The following is a 24,213-nucleotide window of genomic DNA, read 5'->3' as shown; positions in this document are numbered from 1 at the left end:
AAAAACTAGTGTCTGTAGTGCTTGCTGGCTGTAGGCTATTGTTTTAACTGAAGCATTTCCTCTGTGTAATTATCTTTTGGCTAGTGGGGGCTGGTTCCTTTGTGTTCTGAAAAGCTGTTTTGGTATTTAAGCCCTAACTTTGAAAGGGTTTCTGTCTTTACACACAGTGCAGACTAGAAAAGAAGTTGTTGACTGCAACTGAGCTGAATTTTTGATTATTTTTACAGATTACTGTTTTTAAAATTTAATATATATATATAGCACTTTGTCTTTAAAAAACTAGTGTCTGTAGTGCTTGCTGGCTGTAGGCTATTGTTTTAACTGAAGCATTTCCTCTGTGTAATTATCTTTTGGCTAGTGGGGGCTGGTTCCTTTGTGTTCTGAAAAGCTGTTTTGGTATTTAAGCCCTAACTTTGAAAGGGTTTCTGTCTTTACACACAGTGCAGACTAGAAAAGAAGTTGTTGACTGCAACTGAGCTGAACATATAAGTATCTTGCTTTTTTTTTTGATTATTTTTACAGATTACTGTTTTTAAAATTTAATATATATATATATATATAGCACTTTGTCTTTAAAAAACTAGTGTCTGTAGTGCTTGCTGGCTGTAGGCTATTGTTTTAACTGAAGCATTTCCTCTGTGTAATTATCTTTTGGCTAGTGGGGGCTGGTTCCTTTGTGTTCTGAAAAGCTGTTTTGGTATTTAAGCCCTAACTTTGAAAGGGTTTCTGTCTTTACACACAGTGCAGACTAGAAAAGAAGTTGTTGACTGCAACTGAGCTGAACATATAAGTATCTTGCTTTTTTTTTTTGATTATTTTTACAGATTACTGTTTTTAAAATTTAATATATATATATAGCACTTTGTCTTTAAAAAACTAGTGTCTGTAGTGCTTGCTGGCTGTAGGCTATTTTGTCCCACCCTCCCTCCCTGTTGGAGGCTTGCTCTTATACTTGGTGGCTTTGCAGTTGCCCGCCCCTACTGTGACACTCCTCCCAGTCTAGTGTCATTAGCTCATTCTGCCTAATACAGAGAGAACATTTGATAAGGCCTTCTGTTCCTCCTTTTTCCCTTTCAAAAAGTAAAACAAAACTTTTTTTTTTTTTTTTTTTTTTTTTTTTTCTTCTTTCGCCTGAACCTCCTTGTGTTCTGACTGTGCTTCTCAAACATTTTGGAATTATACAGTATATTTCAGGGCATTTATTATAACTGTAATAGCCTTAATATTGCTACAACTCAAGTGCTCTAGGTTGCACTGCATCTGAAGTGTTTGTGTGTTTTAGCTGCTTTTCTGTATATATAGACTTTTCTGTTTCTTTTACTAAATAAGCTCTGTAAAGTTGTCTTATTGCATTTCTGCCTTTATTTCTGAGTTTTTTTGCACTTTTAAAGTTTTTTTTTGCTTAGTTTAATTGGTAGGCTACACACTCAAGTGTGCTAGCCGAATTAAAGCATATACTATGTTTCTGTACCTAATTTCTGCTACTTTGTAAGAAAAAAAAAAAAAAAAAAAAAAAAAATTCCTTGTTTTCTGCCTTTACTGAACTAGAATAGTCCAGTCTTCAGGTATTGCTGATCTCTGGGCTGTGTCATAGTTCCTGTGTTGCCCATATCCTTATTTGGATAGGAGGAAGCTTCTTTGTTCACCAGTGAGAGTGGGGAGCTCTGAGCAGCCTATCTGTCCCTTGAGGAGTGGTTCCAGCCCAGTGACCTGTAGCTTATGGGCCGTTTTGGGCCATTTCCTATCTCTTTCTAACCCCCTGCTTTAAAGCCAGCTTTAGCGCACTTTTGCGCTTGTAATTTAAAGTTTGTCCTGTTTTTTGCACTTACCTGTTGAGGCTACACACTCAAGTACGCTAGCCTGTGTCACATATTTACTGCATTTTCCTGCTATTTGTTGAAAAAAAAAAAAAAAAAAAATTATTATCCTTGTTTCCCGTCTTTCCTGACCTAGAGTAGTCCAAATACAGGCTTTGCTGTATTCTGGACTTTTGGAAATTTCCTGTGTTGTCCATTTCCTTTCTTGGATAGAGGGAGGTTTCTTTGTTCACCAGTGGCAGTGGGGAACTTAGAGCAGCCTATCTATCCCTGGAGGAGTGTTCCCAGCACAAGAATCTGGTAGTCTATTGGCCATTTTGGACCAATTTCTAGCTCTTTCAAATCCCCCTGTATAAAACCCGCTTTGGCGAGGTTTTTGCGCTTGTTACTACTCAGCCAAGCTCCTCGTGGTCCTGCAGAGTGGTGCTAGCAGCAGAGAGGCTAAAAGAGCGACTGCTAACCTGATAAAAGTGTTTTTCCTGCTACTACCTGGGCGACTGTCCGATCTAGCTAAACTGCAAATATTTCTCTTCTTGAACTGTTTTAAACTGTCTAAAGTTGTTTTTGCACCTGCACTTTTAAAGTTTGTCCTGTTTGTTGCATTTACTTGTTGAGGCTACACACTCAAGTGCACTAGCCTGTGTTACATATTTATTGCAATTTCCTGCTGTTTGTTGCAAAAAGAAAAAAAGTTATCCTTGTTTCCCATCTTTCCTGACCTAGAGTAGTCCAAATACAGGCTTTGCTGTATTCTGGACTTTTGGAAAGTTCCTGTGTTGCCATTTCCTTTCTTGGATAGAGGGAGGCTTCTTTGTTCACCAGTGGCAGTGGGGAGCTTGGAGCAGGCTATCTGTCCCTGGAGGAGTGTTCCCAGCACAGGAATCTGGTAGTCTGTTGGCTGTTTTGGGCCAATTTCTAGCTCTTTCAAGTCCGCCTGTATAAAACCCGCTGTAGCGTGGCTTTGCGTGATTTTGTGCATAGCGCTTCATCGAGCAGCGCCGCTTATTTGGGTTTGAGCCTTGGAACTAATCTAGTTCTCATAATAAACACCCTATTCCTATGCTAAAGCCTAGCACTTGCTCACTAAAGCAATTATATAAGTCAGCACTAAAAAAATTAAAAGCACTACACCCTCACAAACTCCCCTTGAGTAACTTGTTCCCCATTGGCCCTTTTTTTCAATTATAAAGGAATTCCCAATACTATTCTAGCATGTCCAAAGGTCAGTTGTCAATCTCCTCTCCGGTCCAGCTGGTGAACCTGGGAATCTTGAGGCAATGTTACAACTGCCTAATGTACACAGACAACCCTCTCCTCCTCCCAACAAATTCCAACACATGTGAGAGATGCAACCATATAGCCAAACTGGAGGCTAACCTCTCTCAACTCAGTACTGGCGTAACCAGTCAGGAGGAGAAGGAAACCACACTCACTACAATTCCAGTCTCACATAGACCTACCACGACAGCAAACCAAACACATAAACACACAAAACATACTTGAGGCTCTAAATAAAAATCTGCCTAAGCAGCAAAGACCTCCAAAGCAGACACCCAAGCAACCGCTACCCCAAAACAAAACACATGCAACACATAGCTCACAAAGCCAGTGTGCCAAACAGTCACAGCCCTTAAGGCTAAACAACACACCTGATACACTTGTAATAGGTGACTCTATCATCAGGCACACTGACGTCCGCTCACCAGGCTGAACAAGGAGAAGGTCACGGTGAGCTGCCTATCGGGTGCTAGGATCCGCCACATAACACAAGCACTCAGGTCACTCCAAGGCAAGTACAAATATGACTCAGTCATTGTCCATGCTGGTGTGAATGACCTGAGATGTACCTCCCTGGACTACATGAAAAGAGACATAGAGGAGCTCTCTGGGCATGTAGCCCAGGCCGGTATGACCCTGACCTTGAGTAGCATCTTACCTCACCAAGAATGATGCCACAATATGAAGACAAGATGATCAGTTTCAACAATTGGCTTAAGTATTGGTGTCATTCAAAGGGGATCCAATGCCTGTCTGCTTGGGATGATATGCACGACAAGCCACGATGCTTTGCTAGGGACGGCTTGCACCTGTCACCCCTGGGCTTTCGGATATTGGCAAAGGCTCTTGCTACCCCCATAGTGCCTTTTTTAGGCAAGGCTCAAAAGACAAACCCACCTCCATAGGTATCACAAGGGATAAGACACTAAGAGTAATGCTACTCAACGCTAGAAGTCTAAACCTCAAGATGCATGCACTCGAAACTCTCCTTAGCATGGAGAACATCGATATCTGTGCAGTAACAGAAACCTGGTTCAGGACTCCCGAGAGCACCCCAGCACTACCAGGTTATACCTCATACCATGCTTTTCGGCCCCAAAACTTGGACCGAACCACAAAAAGGGGGAGTATCGATATTCATCAAAGATACTCACACCTCCAGGTTGGTGGAAAAGCACGAAGCATCAGAGACTATCCATGTGCAACTAACAGTGGGTAAAACTGCCTTCCAGTTTATAGCCTGCTACATACCACCCTCCCAAACCCAGGAACCCCACTCGGACTTCCTGAAAACACTGGAAAATATGAAGGTCTCTCCAAACACCATTATACTGGGCGACTTCAACTACCCAAACATAGATTGGGAGCATTACTCTAGCTCCAACACCCTTGCCCAAAGGTTCCTAGAATTCATAAACTCAAATGCTATGGAACAACTTGTTACCACTCCCACAAGAGGGGAAAACATACTGGACCTGATCATCACCAACATGGGGACTCTATGCTCCAGACCAGAAGTGTATCCCTCACTGGTAAAATCAGACCATAAACTGATCTCATTGGATATTCATATCCCGACCCCACCCCCTGCCCAGAAAACCACAGTGAAAAACTTCTCTAAAGCAAATTTCACACTCCTCAAAACCGAGGTGGAATCCTTCAAAGCCCCCGGGCCTGTGGAAAATACGGCCCAGACCGCAGAATCCTTTATAAATGCATTCTATGAACACCTTCAGGAATGCATGGATCATGCAATCCCAAATAAAACCAAGACCCAATCCTCCAAAGGCAGACGACCTGTCTGGTGGACCCCAGCCATAAACAAACTATACAATAAAAGGAGGAAGCTACTACATGATAGAGCAAAATACCAAAAAGGGAAGGCATCTCTGATCAGTATTAGCAAAAAACTAAGGGCACTCATAAAATCGTCAAAGGCCAGCTTCGAGAAAAAAATTGCACAGGACACTAAAGATAATCACAAGGCTTTCTTTAGTTATGTTAGGAACCTGGGTGGGAATTCCCAGATATGCTCAGAATTAGTCCAAAATGACAAAAAATACACTGATCCCACAGACATTGCCAACATCCTAGCTGACAGGTTCAGCGCAAACTTCTCCCCACCAAAAGGGCAAATATCTATCCCAGCAGAGTGCTGCCCCCCTGACATCTCAGATGCTCAGGTGAGAGCTGCCCTCTCCAAAGCAAAAACACAGCATCAATGGGACCAGACGGTGTCCCAGGCTGCCCTACATGAACTCCAAGAAGAGCTAAACCCAAACATAAAACTACTGTTCAATCTCAGCCTTACTACAGGATATGTACCCAAAGAGTGGCGTGCAGCAACAGTGGTCCCTCTCCACAAAGGTGGTGCCTCAACGGACCCTGGAAACTATCGCCCCATAAGCCTGACTAGCTTGGTCTGCAAAGCTATGGAAAGGATCATCATGGACCTCATAAATAAAGATATTGGGGACCTAAAGACACTGGATCCTACCCAGTTTGGCTTTGTTAAGGGCAGATCCTGCCTCTTAAACCTGGTTGACTTTTTGAAACAGTCACCAAGGCCATTGACGAAGGGAAGGTGGTCCACACAGCCTATCTGGACCTCGCAAAGCCTTCGATACAATACCCCACTCAGGCATTATAGATAAGCTCACCAGCTTAAATATAAACCCCTATGTCACTAGATGGGTTGCAAACTGGCTCAAGGACAGAACCCACATGGTTAGAATTGCTGGAGCCATGTCAGACTCCAAACCAGTTACAAGTGGCGTCCCACAAGGCTCAGTCCTGGGACCTCTCTTGTTTGGTATATATTTTTCGGAGGTACAGGCCAACACGGAAGGACTGTGGCTGACCAAGTTCGCAGATGACTGCAAACTGGGCGCCATAATCGACTCTTCAGCCGACACAAGCATCCTCCAAAAGGGCCTCATAGAAACAGACAACTGGTGCCAGAGCCATGGTCTCAAGCTAAATGCCAAAAGTGTATAGTCATCCCTTTGGCAAAAACAAAGTGCCCACAAATTACCACATAGGTGGTAATCCATTAAGTACAGAAGAAGTCATTAGGGACCTGGGGACCCAAGTTGATAGCAATCTCTCATTTGACAACCACGTGGCCAAAGTGGTTAGAAAAACATTTTATATAGCCCACCTAATCATGAAGGGATTCACATCTAGATTAGGAGAGGTCATTGTGCCTCTTTACTCATCCCTCATCAGGCCCATAATCGAGTACAATGCCCCTTTGGGATGTACCTTACCAAACACCTGCAGCAACTGGAAAGACCCCAAAAGTACCTCACCAAGAGGATCAAAGGGCTCAAACAGATGCCATATGCTACCCGGTTAAAGAAACTCCAGCTCTACTCAGTGGCATACCGCCTGCTCAGAGGTGACCTGTGCCTGACGATAAGGCCATGTCCAACCCGAATTAAGGGACATGCTGCACCTCAAAAATCCAAATCCCATCGAGCTACACGCTCGAGACTTGAACCTCAGCACTGAAATAAATAGGACATGCTGGAGGGACAGATTCATAACCCAGAGGCTCCCTTCACTATGGAATAAAATCCCAGTCCAGGTTAGGCAGAGTCCCTCATTGACTCTCTTCAAGAGGAATCTTGATGAGTGGATGGGAGATCATAGGTTTACCCCGGGTATCACTTCTGTGTCACTGTTAGACAGAGGCACAGTATACTAACCTCGAAAAAGGGCATAGCAAAATTAATTTAAAATGGGTGGCGAAAGCCAAACATACTCTGGCTAGGCTTATAAATGCCCTAGGGCAGATAGCCTAGTATGAACCTATGAACCTATGAACCTATGTACTGACCATAGGAAATACTTCACTGACTGCCGAGCAGAGTGAAAAGCAATCATGGTTTAACATATGATGCAGATAAGATGCTATGAGTCATCACTTTTCCAAATACTGGCCACAGTTAAATTGGTAATAACTATGGAAAACAAAGGACTGTAATAGGAAAAAATTCTGTTGTTTCTGTTATTTATTAGCTGGAGTAAGAATCTAAACAGGTAAGTAAGAATAAGTTGTTATATGGTTGAAATTTTTAAATTTGCAAAGAAGTTTTTTTGTTTACCCTGAAAACCAAGTGAAATATTCAAGTAGCATAAATCAGAAGATTCAAGTGATGTGAACTGCAGTTCCCTTGGTGCAAGCTTTGGTTCCCTCACCTCTCATTTACCTAATTTGTGACCTTTAGAATCAGTCAACAAGACATTGCTTTCACATTGTTTCGTGGAAAGGAACTGTATGCCCAGTGAACCTACCAAGTGAACAACTGGATATTAGGACAGAACAAGATTTTGTTAGAATTCTGTTAATAGGAAATACACTTATTTCATGTTTACATTTACCAGACAGTTTTCACAATATGCACAAAGTGTATATACATTTTCTAAGACAAAGCATAGCACTTGTATATTGTTTTTACAATATGCACAGAATGTATATATGATTTTTATACTATGCATAGGATGTGTTTATGATTTTTCATGATATGTACTACATGGCCAAGTGGCTCATAGCTGGCAGTATACAGACATTAGTTTGAGGGATAAGATGACATATTCATTGTAACATGGTTAAAATGTGTTATCCCTACCTGAGAAAATGAGCAATAATGGTTATTTAATAAAATTCATAGTAGTATATATTAGAATTCAACGGGTAAAATATCACAAAATATGGAAAATAAAACAATATTAACAGGATGTTGCAAATTCTGTTTAAAAATGCAACAGGATGCAAACTACATGATTTTAATATGTGTGGGGATGAAAAGAGGTAAATGCGTATTGCAGATTGGCTTGTGGATATGAACAAATGAGGGATGAATGCAAAATGGCTGCTATATGTAGTAGGATTTATGGAGGTCTTGCCATGACCTTTGTGACATAAATTCAAATCGACAGGTATTTCTGGAGTTAACACAGGTAAATGAAATCTGTTAATTCTTAATGAGAAAGGGGAGAAAGTATGAGGTAAAAATACTGAATGGTCATTTCAGATAGTGAGATTAAATTTTAAGATCATTAGGATACATCTTAAATTGGTAAATGTTCTACATGCCAAATAAGTTGATGGTTCATCATGGCACAGATAACTAATCTGTTTCCAAGTTGGGGAATGAGGTTTTTAAAAAGATTTTAGTGTTTGTGATTCTAATCTTGCTATGTTTCATGTGTAGGGCATGATTAAAGTAGTACAAAATAGGTGCTAGGGAATTAATAATGATAGAGGATGTATATATATATATATATATATATATATATATATATATATATATATATATATATATATAAATACACCGAATGAGCACTACCATTCAGGCACTCCATACAGTAGTTTCTAACCTAGTGTTCATTTCTTTTTACACCTTATAACTATCTTACTGATTTACTTCTCAGTGTAAATCTGATAATAAAATGACCAGATGCCTCAGATCTCTTATGTTCACTTTCTTAAGTAGATAAAAGTTTGATTTATTGATAAAGAATAAATCAAATGGAAAACTGTTGCAGCTATATTGAAACATCAAAAATATGTGTCAAAATAAATTTTCTTTAGTAGAATTATTTCAGACATTACAACTGTCAAACTGGATTTCCATATTTCAGACCAGAAACATTTAAAGCAAACTGTATAATGTTGCAAGCTAGATAAGCTTCATAGTTCTGCTTTGTTTTTAAACAAAGGAATGGCCTTGGTTTGTTTTCAGTTCTATGGTGATTACAGGTTGTTTATGTAGGTATGTGGATGAAGCCATGAGAAAGTGTAGAGTATGTAAAAATATGCTGACCAACAGGTTCTGAATAATACTATTTGTATATTTGCCTATATTTAAAATGCATAACATCTTTACCATTGGCTATCACTATTGATTGCACTTTACTAGGTGTTCAGTATCCTATGATTGTTGTTTAATATTCACTGTATGATTTTCTGATCAGACTTTATTTAGCCTGTATGTTGATTATACTGTTTGTTACTGCACTTCATGTGATAATGTTATGTAGTGTATTAGTTGAACTATGCATGTTAGAGCTTTTCTCCCCAGGCCTCCACTGAAAACGGGATTCATGCCCAATTGGACTTTGCCAGTAAACAAATGCCAAATATGTAACTAACTAACTAACTAACTAACTAACTAACTAACTAACTAACTAACTAAAATATTTCTACTGCCATTCAAGGTTGTGAACTATGACTGGAAGGAATATTCCATAATGCCTATGTTCATGTATTTAGTGTCTGTAATTCCATCATGTTAGTGTTAGCCTAAGCTTGTTATTAGTATAGTTTAGATGTGCTGATATCTAGAAAATAAATATGCTTTGCCTAAACTGCTTTTAATGTCTTAGTGATTTTATACTAATGGTAAGCGGTGACAGAAAGAGGAAAACACTTCCTAACATACTCAGTCTAAAGCTAGCCAAGAAAAGAAACTTGAACATAGCAAGTCTAAATGGCATACCATCTTTAGAATCCACTTATGCTTTTTAATGAATGCACCTAACAACTTTAGTGATGACTAGAAAGAATATTGCAGTATCTGCATGCTGAGCACAGAGTGAGTGTATGCTTTGCACTCATGATACCTCTAGCTAGGTACTGTGCACTTATTGATGGTTTCATGACTCTTGAGTCCCAACATGCAGGAAATGCATCAGTAGACTTTCCTTCAGCTGTAGCTCTTGCAGCAGAATTCTACCCATATTCTACACACAGGATGTGTGAGCCAATTTTTTTGTCTCACTCCCTTCACTTTCTGACTGGCTACTCCAGTGCCCAGGCTGCTAAATGAATATGTGACTCCTGTGCTATAGTCAGAGCCAAAACCAATACACCCCACAGTCACCCTAAAAATAAATGAGATTGTTATACAGGTTTTAATATCAACGAAATGGGGGGAGTGTGCAAAAGGTAAGGATCATTCTAGTTATGCAATGATGCTACTATAGGGAAGAAAATAGAGGTGATGGTAAAATGTATTTTTGTTTTCCTATGCATGGTGAGGTCCAGTGTTGTTATAGTGAAATCTGGTCACTACAGGATACTCAGTGTGTGCTTAGAAAAATGAAGATATTCATCATTCGTGTCTTCACATTAGAATACATGTTACTGATGTACTGTTTAGTTGTAAATTTTGTGTTTACTCCACATTCATCATCTGTTTTAGAACAAGAGACTGCTTACTCTGTTACATAGAGGAAGGATTACTTGGTCACTATGGAGTTTAGTCCAAGAAATGATTACCTGTCTGGTATACAGATCAATGTGATATCTCCCTCTTTTTCACTCTCTCTCTCTCTCTCTCTCTCTCTCTTCCTGTCTCTCTGTTAGAGTCATCAACATTCCCAAAGGCACTCAAGGACAAAGAAAGTGATAAGGAAATGAAAAAGATACACAAGAGCGACACTGTATCCACACTTATAACCAGCACAGAGTCAGTCTCTGGGTTATCGCAATGGCAGCGTTCACCAGAGAAAAAGGAAGAGAAGGTTGAAAAGTAAGTATTGTTTTTCTTTCCACTATCTCTTCATACAAGAGTCAGGCTATAGCTGTCCTATGCTTCATAAGTATGGGTGATTAGATACGGAAACCAGTCAGGTGATAAAATATTCTTGCCCACTGATCTCTTTAAAATATGTGTAATATCTTTGGTTGACAACCCTTTTTTGTAGTTTGTTCAGAAGACATTGGTATTGTTTTATTTTTTTATTACATATAATTCTTTGCAATTAATTACTCAGCTTTAATCTATAGTCTTACCAGTACTACCCCAAGCCTTGTCCCAAGGGTTTTCTACACCATAAGTAATATAGCATGACAATGTTAGGGCAGGAAACAGATGTACATATCTTGTCAAAGGAATGTAAGTGTTCTTCTGTAATTCAGTAGAGAACTAATGGAAACCAATTATGTTAACTGCAGAAACTGAAGAGCCATGCAGTACACTTTTGATTCTCACCTAAGAAGCCACAGGCACACCACAGATTGTACTTGGATGTCCAGGTTAACAGCAGTTGAAAAACATTTGAATTCACAGGTCAGGCAGATCTGAATGCAATTCCCATCCGTGAAATCAGCTCAGCACCATTTAACTGCTAGCAGATCTGCTGCTGTTTGCTTTATACTTTACAAGGATATCACTTGATTTACTACTCTAGTTCTGCTTGGAATACTTCAAAAATGTAACAGAGCTTCACTAGCTGTCTACAGGTTGCAAAGCAGTGATTCCAAATTTAAAAATCACTTATAAGAAATTGTTGAAGTAATTGTATTACCTTATATTGGAATGTTTCTTTGTACTTGCTTTAGATGTGCAGAATAGTGCTTGATTATCAGTTGACACGTCATTTGTCTGTTTATTTATGCATACATTGCAGTACCAACATGATCCTAAGGGATCTGTAATTACAGACCAGTATTATGTCACTTGGTAAGGAGGTTTCTTCTGGAAGTATTAATTTTACAAGAAATAGGCTTTTAGACTAACCACATAGTGGCATGAAACAGCAAAGTCAAATATTTTTGTTAGCAGAATATGTAAGTAGTAAGATGTGACAAATATATGGGTCATGGTAAATTCACTATACCTCTTATAGTGTTACAAGGTGAGGGTGAGGGATTATGCACATGGGAGCTGTGTGGCTCCCCTTCGGACCTCACTCATTAATGCTTTATTACTGATATTATACAATAGGACCATATACAGAAGTTCAATAACACACAGACAAAAGGTGGCCCAGAACCAAGGTAAGACGTTTTATTAAACACACAGAGGAAATGCAAACAAGCTTTCACATATTAAAACACTTTTTAACGTTGTATAATCAGGACTGAAAACATCACTTATAAATACTTGTCTCACATGACGTTAAATAATAAAAAAGTCTTATTGCAGTTCTTGATTGCCAAGTGCATTTTTTGGACTTTATTGTGGTCACACATCTCAACGTTATAGAGCAAGAAATCTGGACAAAGTCAAAAATAAAGAAGAAATGCCCAAGAGTAGGAATACATTTTTAATATTGCTCTTACAAACTTAGAAAGTTGCTAGAATAATAAGTTTTGCATTACAATGCATTTTCTTTTTTTTTTCTTAAAAGCTTTTTATTACATTTTAAACCAATATAAAATTATGATATACATTTACAATGCATAATAATCAACTAAAAACATAGAACTATATACAAAGTCCACACCAAAAATTTACATTGAACAAAACCATTGGAACTTTTTTAATAAGTCTGTAAGTTTTTGCCAAGATGAATGTTTATGCATGATATTTACAATGCATTTTCTGAAGAATATGAAATCTGAAACTCAAATGTCTGTCATTATTTTGTCACTTCAGTTTCCAGTAATTAGTCATAAAATCACATATTTTATGAGGGACAGGCCAAACATATGATGCAAAAATCTGGAAACTATGATAAAATCTGGACAGTTGAGAGGTATGATTGTGGTAAATCTATTTTTATCTGAGAACATGAAGATCTGATGCGACCATATATAAAAGTATTTTTTTTGCGTATACTCTAAATAATATTTCTTAGTTGCTGCATTATGGTAGAATTTATCACAGTCCTTTTAAACATTTTGACCAACTGGTTTATGTAATTTTATTTCCTTTATATAATACTCACTAAATGTCCATACTTACATCACAAACATGTTATTCTAATGGAACAAGAAACAATACTTCAGTAATCCAGACTGTACCAGCTAGCTAGCTGTATTGAACTTACCATAACAGTAGATGTTGGAATGATCACTGTTTCAGTAGTCTTCACTTTATGTATCAAACCATTTCTTACCAACAACACAAGATCTGCCATTGCTCGCTCCCAACTTCTATCCACCCTACTCTATGCATCTCCCATTCTGACTAATCTCAACAAAACTGAACTAAGCAAAATGGAAGCTTGCTATAACAGAATTGCCCGTTTTGCTGCAAATTGCTCATATAGAACTCATCACTGTACTGCTTTGAGACAGCTCCACTGGCTTTAACTGCACAACCTCCTAACCTACAATCAGCTCTGCCTCTGTCATTCTATCTGTTACCTCCCCAATAAGTGTCCTGCCCTCAAAAACCTAGTACAACATCACTCAGCCAAAAGGCCTCTTAGATCATCAAGCAAACTACTACTAGAAGTCACCAACAGCTACAATAGCTTTGGAGATGCACTATATAGTAGTTCGGTGGCTAAAAAATGGAACTCTGTCCCTACTAGCATTCAAAACACATCATCCAAAGCCTCCTTTAAAGACCTCATCAGGCAACATCTCAAGCAAAGTTGGCAGTGCCATGATTGCTCCCCAGGCTAGTGAAAGCGGATAACATATGCATACTAAATCTAGAGCAATTGATAATAGTTTTTCAATCTTACTCACAAACACTGGCTAATCTACAATGTATGTACTGTACCTGTGTACTATGTATGTATTCTACCTACATTCCAAAGTTCAGCTGTACACCACAAATCTATTACTTACCTTTATTTTTAAAACTAATATCTTTTTGATTGTTCTCTCCACTGTAACTGTTTGTGCCGCATACCACTGTAAAAACATGTCTCTTGTAATGTGTGTGTATACTGATTATGTTTAAATAACTAAATGTGTCTGTAATTTTTCTTTGTGGAGCTTTTCTCCCCGGGCCTCTGCTGAAAAAGGACCTTTTCGGCTCAGTCAGACACCCCCCGGTTAACAAATGTAAAATAAATAAAAATAAAAATTTAACCTATGGCTAAAGGTATAATGAAGACTACTTGAATCCTGTTTCAGTATGAATAAGGAACACCACTTTAAACTGCAGTTTGATTCTTAGGAAGGATTTACAACTGCAATCAAGAGTAATTCCTAAATGATTCTTTTAGTTGTGTGCTAAAGTTCCACAGCAGCAAAGAAACAGATTCAGTGAAATATGTGCAATTGAGATTTAAACTAGTTTGACCAACTACCACATAGATCTAAAGATGTAAAGATTTCTCATGTAGTTCTGCCCATAGGCTGTAATACATTTGGAAATGGGTTGATATCCTTCATTATTTTAATGAATATTTACAACTGCAATTAACTTGTTGTAGGTAGAACATATTACTTGCTGCCTATTTTTTTTAACATGACTATAGGTATATTATTTATTAAAAAATGTATGTTTTTCAGTTGTGGTCCTATGTAATTAGCTTTAGAAAACAGTTATAAATGAGTGACTAAAGCCAGTAATAACCAATAAATAAGGATTTTTATTACCAAACACTGTGCAGTATATAACTTAATAAATAGTTTACATAGTAAGATGTGGGTTGCATGGCCTATTCATTTTTTAAATACTTAAAAATAAGAGTTATACTTGTTTATATAGTAGAAAAAGTAAGAAATGCTGTGTAGGTACATTGACAGAAAACACAAAGACACAGACATGATGTAATGCCTTTTAGTTATTAATTATCAAGGGGGATTCAGAAAGGTTACAGTGAGGGACTCAGGCTATTTAACCCCTCATGGTAAAGAACAATTGTGTAAGTTGAACTTACCATAACAGTAGATGTTGGAATGATCACTGTTGCAGTAGTCTTCACTTTACGGATAATATTCTTCCAAGGATATAACAGCTCAAGGATATTACAGCCAGCCAGCTTCCAAATCTTCAGGACAGCTTACATGTTTCCAAAGTGTCAGGCAGCTCAAGATGAGCTGACTAAAAGAATAGTTTGGGCACAAAGTCCTTCAGAGCTTTCATGCCAGCAGAGAAGGGGAGCCCTGAAAGGACAATGCTAGGAACAACAAAAATGAAATGTCCACACCTTGGTATAAAAAACACAAAAAAGCGGATGGAGGGAGCAGCTACTGCAGCAGTGATCTTTTGAACATCTGTTGTTATGGTAAGTTTAACTTACACATCTGCACTCTGTTCTTCATAATGATCACTGTTGCAGTAACCTTAGCGATATGGGTAGATTACCCTTGCTTAATACATTCGGGAAGTGAAAGGAGAAGAGTACAGGCGGCCCTGGAGAATGGTCCTAACAAAGCATGATCTGGACCTAGAGAAGGAATCAAGCATATAGTTCTTTGAAAAGCATGGACTGAGAATAAAGTAGCAGTACTTACAGAATCTAACCCTTTCCAAAGAGCCAAAGATGAGGCCAAGGCCCTAGTAGAGTGGGCTTTGACCCTGCCTGGAATAGTTTTATTATGGTGAGTGTAACTAAGAGTAATAACCTTAGACAAACCATTTGGAAATAGTTTGTTTTGACACAGGTTGTCTCTTCTTCTTGCCTTCATAAGAAATGAACAATTGATCTGATGATCTGAAATATTTAGTTCTGTCAGAGAGTACCTGAGGTGTCTGCGGACATTATTGGCATGAAGTATCCTTTCTCCTTTGTTTTTAGGTTTAGAAAAGAAAACAGGGAGATTAATAGTTTGTCTTAAAGTAAACTTGGATCCACTTTAGGCATAAAAGAAGGATTAGTTCTTAAAGAAACTCTGCTCCTATGGGAAATGAGATAGGGTTGACTCACTGTAAGAGCTTGCAGCTCAGATACACTTCTTGCAGAGGTCAGAACAATTGTTTTCATGTTAAAAACCACATGTCAGCAACATAATCTGGTTGCTCAAATGTAGCAAGTGTTAAGTTCTGTAACACAAAATTAAGATACCAAGAGAAACCGCCAGTTTTCTTGAAGGCTTCTTATGCAAAACCCCTTTCAAAAAATATTTTGACATGAGACTGCATTGAAAAAGGTAGCTCCATGAGCAGACATGCTGAAATAGCCGATAAATGAAACTTGATAGAGGAGTAAGAAAAGCCATAGGATAGTAACTCACAAATATTGTAGAACCAGAGAACAACTAGCTCTGAATGTGTGTTGGTTCCACTTTTGGCACCAAGTAAAACACCTTTTCTGTTTGCTAATATATGATTTTCAGGTAGCAGTGTTTCTTGCCACCATTAGTGCCTGCTGTATGCCCTGCTAAACAGGTGCCTAAAAGGAATTAAAACCCTGTTATCCAAGCAGTCAGTTTAAGTTGATTAATGCTGGGGTGTATCAAATACCTCTGCTCTTTTGTGACTAGATCCAGTCTGTAAGGAAGTTGCAGTAATTGTCCCTGATCATTTTCAAAATAAGGGAGAACCACAGTTGCCTGGGCCAGGAAGGAAGTCACCACAATGATACTGAGGATTCCTTCTGAATCTTTAGAAGTACCCTGGATATTAGTGGAATGCTTGGAAAAGCATATAGGAATGCTCCTGTCAAAGGAAGAGAAAAAAAACATCTGTCTTCTTACATGAAATCCTGGAAAAGAATCTTGCCAGTTAATTGTTCTAAGAGGAGGCAAAGTAGTCCTGTTGAGGAACTCTCCACACATGGACCAATCTTGGAAGAACCCCTAATCTAGTTTCAATTCATGATGGTGTGGCCTGGTCCTGCTCAGCTTGTCTGCCACACAGTTTTGCTCTGACAGAATGTTGAGTGAGACTGTGCTGTAAAGCAATATCCCAAGCTAACATGGCTAGTCTGCAAAGGGGTTATGACCTGTGCCCCTTGTTTGTTGATGTACCACATGACTGTGGTATTATCAGTAACTGCTTGGACAGGTTATGGTGACCAAATATGGTTCAGAGAGTTGAGTGTCTTGATCAAGGCAAGCATCTCCTTGATATTTATGTGCTTGCATCTGTCCTTGTTGTCCCACACCACCTGCACTGTTATCCCTCCTGAAACTGCTCCCAATTAAAGTCCAAAACATCTGAGGTGTCTGACTGCTTTGGAGCACAGTGGGAGAAGGGCAGACTTGGATTTAAGGATATCTGTTGTCTCTATCAAAAGATTTCTCTTCTGACAAAACCCCAGCACTAAGATTTGAAAAGATAAAGGGTGTTGATATTGGGACCAAAGAGACTTCAGATAGCACTGTATCTTTTTCATATGGTGTCTGGCTAGTGCTATCATGAGAATCATAAATGTCATGAGACCCAAAATCCTGAGGTATTCCCTCACAGTGACTAAAGTCTGAGTGGAAAATCTTAGAAACAGATATAGATAAAGATCTATTTTTTCATGTGGAAGAAATGCTGTTTGACTAGTGATGTCTAGCTGACATGCCAAGAACACAACCCTGTGTGAACGAGTCGAAAAAGACTTTTGAATGTTCTCCTGGAATCCCAGCTTGTGTAGCAGATCTCTCACTCGAGTGAGATTCCCGATGCTTTGAAAAATACTCTGCAAAAATAAGCAAGTCATCTAAATATGGAAAAATGTACATACCCTGTAGCCTGCAATGATCTATAACTGGAGCTAGACACTTTATGAGCACTCTTGGTACAGTGGCTAGTCCAAAGGGTAAGGCAGAAAACTGAGAATGCGAACCAGACACACAAAACCTTAAGAAACGTCTGAAGTCTGGATGAAGAGGGATGTGATGATAAGTACCTTTTAAGTCTAATGTTGCCAGGAAATATGAAAGCAGAAGAATAGGTAACAGGTTGTGAAGTGACATAATTCTGGATTTTGATACTATCACAAACTGGTTTAGGAATCTATCCATGGAAAAATTTAAAATATCATTTTAACATCATTTGGAAGGTTCTGAGAATGCAGCCATGCAAACCTCCTCAGAACTGTACCAGTGGCCTTAGCCCTAGAAGAAGTACTAACAGATTCATAGACACACTGTTAACAATAAGTAGTGACCTTTGCAACAGAAGATACTTAAATTATTTAAAGCAGATTCTTTGTCACAAGAAGAATCTGGTAATAAAACATTCCTCATACTTTCACAGTTTTTTCAAAACAAACTTTAACATATGAGTCTGACAATTCAAAATTCTGATAATCAAAGTTGTAGAAGTATACACTTTTTTCCCATACCTATCAATAATTTTCCTATCCTTATCAGGAGGAGTAGGATTGGAATTAACTAAGTGCTTGGCAGTAGTGGGATAGACTAAAGGAATGCTGGATCAGGTTTGGGAATAGTGTATACATTTTTAATAGATTGTGGAACTTTTTACATCCTATCTGCCTTTTTTGGGCAGCTGGATGTCTAGCAGGAAAATTGTATAGCAATAACCCACGCCTGGGTGTGGGTAATGCTAAATTTACCCACGGTTGGCGTGGTTTGGTCCCGAGGCCCGAGGACCAAACAAAGCCAACCGTGGTAAATTTAGCATTACCCACACCCAGAAGTGGTTATTGCTATTATCATGACATTATTTAAGAAAAGAAACTATTACTTTTCTTAAATAATGGCATAGTATAATGCCTGTTTACTGCCCTTCCGCAGATGTCTGGCATCCGCGGCAGTTCTGATGTACTGGCGCCTGCGCAGTACATCAGAGTAATGAGCAAAAGCAACGGAGAAAGCAAGATCTCCGTTGCTTTTTATGTCTCGCTATGTTAAATGAGTTTAACATAGCGAGACAGTTTTAAAATAAGCAACGGACATCTCCGTTGCTTATTTTAAAACTGTCTCGCTATGTTAAACTCATTTAACATAGCAAGACACTAAAAAAAGCAACGGAGATCTTGCTTTCTCCGTTGCTTTTTTTTTAAACACTGCCTCACTATGTTAAATGGGTGAAACATGGAGAAACAGCTTTAAAATAAGCAACGGAGATCTCCGTTGCTTATTTTAAAGCTGTCTCGCTATGTTAAACCCATTTAACATAGCGAGACAGTGTTTTAAAAAAATTAGTTATACTAATGGAAAAAAGTCCGGGCGACCGGACCTTTTTCCATTAGTATAACTCGATTTACAACGGGCACGCTGGCCAATCAGCGTGCACGTTTTGGGGGGGTCATGGTATAATAGACAATAATACACATATCCTCTAAAACAGACATAACAGGAGGAATGGGTGTAGTGTCTGAAAAATCCTTCTGTAACAACTCATAGTATTTTCTGAGGTACTGAGAAAAATAATGCCACATTCTAGCAATAGTCTCAGAGAAAGGTTCCCTGACTGAAAACACTAGCATATTCTAGAAATAGTCTTAGAGAGAAAGTGAAACCCCCACAGAAAGAATCAGAAAATGAGATCTCCTCTGAGTCTGAATCACACATCTGAAGAAAAAAAAACTGCATTTGTACCTGCATCTTCCTGTTTAGATTCAGAATCTTGAATATCTTCAGGAAAATAGGAATCCCTCTTTCTTTAAACAGATACTACTTTACATGAAGGATCAATAGCCTGAATTATACCCTGAGCCAGACTGAGTAAACTACTCCTGTCCAAAGAAAATTGAGGAGGAGTATATACATGATTTTCTGTTTCTTTTTGACAGACAAAATGGGGCAAGCTATAATACTAATGACAGCAGTAGCTTCTCCAGTGATGGGCACAAAATTTTGACACAGTAGGGAAACCTTCCCAGTTCCCTCTCCCAGGACCAACAAGAGTGGCTCTCTCTTGCCCACTGAGGGGACACCAGTAGCCGCAAAGAACATAACTAACCTCGGGTAAATAATGGCTGTAGTTTTTATAACAGAGGGATCCAGGGCAAAAGATGAGTGGTCTGAAGTACAGCAAATGGCCACAACAGAGTCACCCACCTGTGGCTGAGACAAATTACTAGCCTTCTGTGGTGGCAAAGTATGTTTGCTTAAATTTGTATTTTTGTGGCTGGAAGAAGAAGAACCAACCATGGGACCATTAGTTTGTTCCATGGTCATGCTAACAAGATTGCCTCTATCCCAGGAAAGACAAGCAGTGATTGCTGGTAAACACTACCATTCCACAAACATTATTATCTGACAGAAAAAACAAAGTAAAAAGCACTTTTAAACACTATGCCAGACCCACAAAATTAAAATAAACACAATTTCTCCAGAGAAAAAGTGTTTTCAGTTACTTTACGCCACTTTTAAACTGACAAGTAAAGCAAGCACTCCATTTAAAAGTATGTTAGAGTCCTGAGATAGTCTGCTAAAACACAATACTCCTAGCTTTAAAATAATTTCTCTGAAGACGAAAGTAATAAAAAATCAAAAAAATTAAGAAAATTGAACTTTTTTCCCCCCAAAGGGAACTTATCTGCCCAGCAAGTAAAGCAAAAGGTAAGTATTGATCCTTGAAAGCCTCAGAGGAGCGTATTCTTTGGTGGCAGTAAAGCTCTGGGCTTCACTCCCAAACTTGTATTTTAGTCAGCCTAGCTCAAGCTGCTTGACACTATGGATGCATGGAAGGCACCCTGAAACTTTGGAAGCTATTATATCTTTGAGCTGTTATATTCCTGGCAGGATATAACCCATATAGCTAAGGTTACTGCAGGAATGATCAATATAATGAACATCCAATTCTAATTCAAAGACAATGCTGCACCATGAAGTGGCACAGCACCACAGTGGTCTGTTTCTGCAGCCTACTGTACATGCCAATGAGGCAGTCTAGGGGAGTAGACTATAGTAATTCGCTATGTTCTCTTCCCCAAAATGCCTGCAGTAAGGCATTGTTGCATAACTTACCTTAACTGTCTGCGTTAATGAACATGGTCAACAGCTCACATTCTCCAGTTGCTTCCAATGGGTGAGATCATGTTAAAGGTAAGTATCGGGGAGTTAAGGAGACAGACAGTGTTGGGGTGTGTATGCATGTGTGTGTGAGTCCAGCTGGATGTGTTAGTGTATGTACTGGGATGAGTGTCCACAGCTGCACATGTGTATGTGTGTGTGTGTGTGTGTGTGTGTGTGTGTGTGTGTGTGTGTGTGTGTGTGTGTGTGTGTGTGTGTGTGTGTGTGTGTGGCAGAGGTGGCTGTCATACCTCCACACTCCCCTAGACTAATGAGCAAATCCTGCAATATTGGGGGGGTGTGAGTAACACCAGACTTCAGGGGTGCCCTTTATGTCATGCTCGAAAGGCACTTAAAAATATTATAGAACAAAGTTTTGCAGTACAAAAGATGTAGGGCTGGTGGAACACAAGGCAACAGGTATACTCTTTATATTATGCCCTAAAGGCATTTAAAAAGATAATAGAATAAAGTTTTGCAGTATGAAAGATATGGGGAAGGGGAACACTAGACACCAGGGATAATCTTTATATCATTGCTTTAAAGGCACTTAAAAAGATGCAAGCCCTGCACTAGTGGCATTCACAAACAGCTATTTTGTAGAGATTTAGCTCTCTGCACTACTACTAGATACCAGGATTCTGCTTGCATATTACCTTAAGTCTTTCAGAAAAAAAACAATTAAAGTAAAAAAGGAGACAAGTTTCAAACTCTACTCTTGGCACACATCCAACTCCATAACAAAGAGCTAGTTCTCTGCACCACCAGGAATACTCTTAAAAAAACTGTTAAAGCAAAAGTAGGAGAAAATTTTGAACCTTGCACCTTTGGTGCCGAAAAGCCCTCTGAGCCATTAGGGATACTCAGAACTTATTACCTTAAGTCTTTAAAAAAATAATAAAAGAAAAGCAGGGAAATAGTTTTGAACAGTGCACCATTGGCTCAAGAAGCAGCTTGATACGATAAAGCCTCGTCCCTTTACACTAACTGAAAGAGCATGTGTTAGTGGGCTTTGTTTACAGTACAGGAAGTATGAAGCTGTAGTGTGTAGCATTATTCTCTGATTGCAAAGCTCTAGCAGGTATGAGCAATAGGTACATTTAAGAGGCAATATCAGGAGCATGCTGAAAAATCAGGGACTGTTTTAATCTATTATTTGGACTCACTTAAAAATCAATAGAGCAACAAGTCTAGTATCACAATACACTTTACAGACAATACGAAGAATGAAACTTTAATGTCTAGCATTACTGATTGTACTGATCTGTGATTTATGGGGACAGGGACAAAATAAGACAATACATCAGGGACATTCTGTTAACTCAGGAACAGGTAAAAGGTATGTTGGTGTGTACATTTGTTTGTGTGTGTGCCTGTGCCTGTGTGTGTGTGTGTGTGTGTGTGTGTGTTTGTGCTTGTGTGTGTGCATGTGCCTGTCCCTGTGTGTTTGTGTGTGTGTGTGTGTGTGTGTGTGTGTGTGTGTGTGTGTGTGTGTGTGTGTGTGTGTGTGTGTGTGTGTGTGTGTGTGTGTGTGTGTGTGTGTGTGTGTGTGTGTGTGTGTGTGTGTGTGTGTGTGTGTGTGTGTGTGTGTGTGTGTGTGTGTGTGTGTGTGTGTGTGTTTGTGCTTGTGTGTGTATGCGTTTATGTGGGAAAGTGAATGAGAGGGGATGCATGTACCAACATGATGCATAGGCTGCCAGTGGCGACTACCTCATGAAAGTATCAATTTGTACAACTAGTAATTATGGACAATTCAGAGATATATAAATTAACCAATAGTGAGGTCTTTCCTCATTGCAGTGAACATATTTCTGAATCACATTTTCCATGATCATGGAAACAGTCCTTTTTGGCCACAGCTCTTACAGCCAGCATTAGGTTTCTTTCTGAATCTCCAGGATCATCTTTTCTTAAGGGAAGAAAAATATGTTTCCACTTTTGTATACAGTGTTCCAGCCAAATGGCCATTAAGGAGCACTGACTCCCATATGTCTGAATCAAATGCCTTCTCCCTGGCCCAGTTAACTAATCTGCACTCTCATATCTGGTAATTTATTCTATTGCATTGCTATTTGTTTGTTATAAGTAGGAATTTTGCAGTTTAGATTTAATTATATTTATATGGAACTTCATTTTGTTTTCATGATAAGCTACTTTCATGTATTTTTATATCTAATAGTGCCTGTAATATAATAGGCTCATAAAATATGTTATAAGCAAATATTCATTTCCAATGTAAGTATCGAAAGTGAATTGTGTACAACTTAAGAAGTTTTCATCTAGAGATGTAGTTTAAATCTTTGACTTGAGGAATCATTTTTATTATTTATTTATTTAACATTTGTTTGCCAGGATAGTCCGACTGAACAAGTGTTCATTTTCAGTGGAGTCCTGGGGAGAAAAACTCCATAAGTTTACAGAGAGAAGAAAAAATTACAAAACAGACATTACAGAGTAGTAGCATGCAGATTGTAGACTTTACAGCCGTTAGTATACAATAAAAGGATATTCCCCCTTTTGTTTGAAAATACAAGTGTGCAAAATATACAATGAAAGTAGATAAGAACCTGGTAGAGCATCGCAAGATATTTCCCAATTGAATAATACTAAATAAATGTTTAAGTTTCCATATATACATTCAATCAAATATACATGTAAGAGTATACATACATATATATGCATTATCACACATACACATATATACATGCATTCACATACACATATATACATATACACGCGTGCACACACACACACACACACACACACACACACACACACACACACACACACACACACACATAAACACACACACACACACACATACACTCATATATAGGTTATTGCTCACACATGGATAGGTATAGTTAGATGGTTTTGTTTGTATTTTTGTGAATTTTCTTTGAACTCTGTCTAGGTTTTTCAAGTAGTCTACTATATAGACACAAAAAATGCTATTATACTCCAAGACTGGTCTAATGTAGACATTATATAATGATGTTAGTTGTTTCTCATCCTTAATACTAAGGATTTTAATCATACGTCCCATCTGTCTTATGGCTTTACTGCTTACTATTTGTGCCTGTGTACCAAAAGGGAAGTTGGCAGACATTGCTATTCCTAAATTATTGTATTTAAGATATTGATAGTAAGTATATAGACTTTTTAGATAGCAGGTTTGCTGAAGCACGTAATATTACAATTATCAGTACTAAACTTTATACCAATATTATATGTCCATATACCTATCTGTTTCATATAAATGTTCACAATTTCTGTATCTGTTACATTTTGTGCACTGAAACCAATTCTACAATTGTCTGTACACTAATTAATCAAACATGAATTGTTCCTAGTAATTGTTGCATATACAGGTCCAGATTCTATAAAGTTTGTAAAATCTGGTGGAGTGCACCAAGTTTTATGCAAAAATTGCAGCTAATGAAGTAATATGAAAATATGCCTCAGTCTATGGAGAATAAGTCTGCATAAAGCAGACATAAACAGCAAAGTCATCGCAACCACAAGCTGCATGCCAAGAAAATGTTCATAAAGTAA

At 38.5% G+C, this 24,213-nt stretch overlaps 1 protein-coding gene across 4 annotated transcripts in view; it reads left to right on the top strand.

The window, feature by feature from the left end:
* LOC122792228 (transcription elongation factor A protein 3-like) overlaps positions 1–24,213 on the top strand; it is a 1,160,229-nt gene that overhangs the window by 333,797 nt on the left and 802,219 nt on the right. For all 4 annotated transcript variants that reach the window (XM_044059974.1, XM_044059973.1, XM_044059975.1 and 1 more), the window contains exon 4: positions 10,471–10,636. In XM_044059974.1, the coding sequence (XP_043915909.1) occupies positions 10,471–10,636 (166 nt within the window). The remainder of the gene's footprint in view (positions 1–10,470; positions 10,637–24,213) is intronic.

This window comes from Protopterus annectens, chromosome 1.part2 (assembly GCF_019279795.1).
Source record: "Protopterus annectens isolate FY-2018-M chromosome 1.part2, PAN1.0, whole genome shotgun sequence".
Classification (NCBI taxonomy): Eukaryota; Metazoa; Chordata; order Ceratodontiformes; family Protopteridae; genus Protopterus; species Protopterus annectens.
This window is presented reverse-complemented; position numbering and strand designations above follow the sequence as displayed.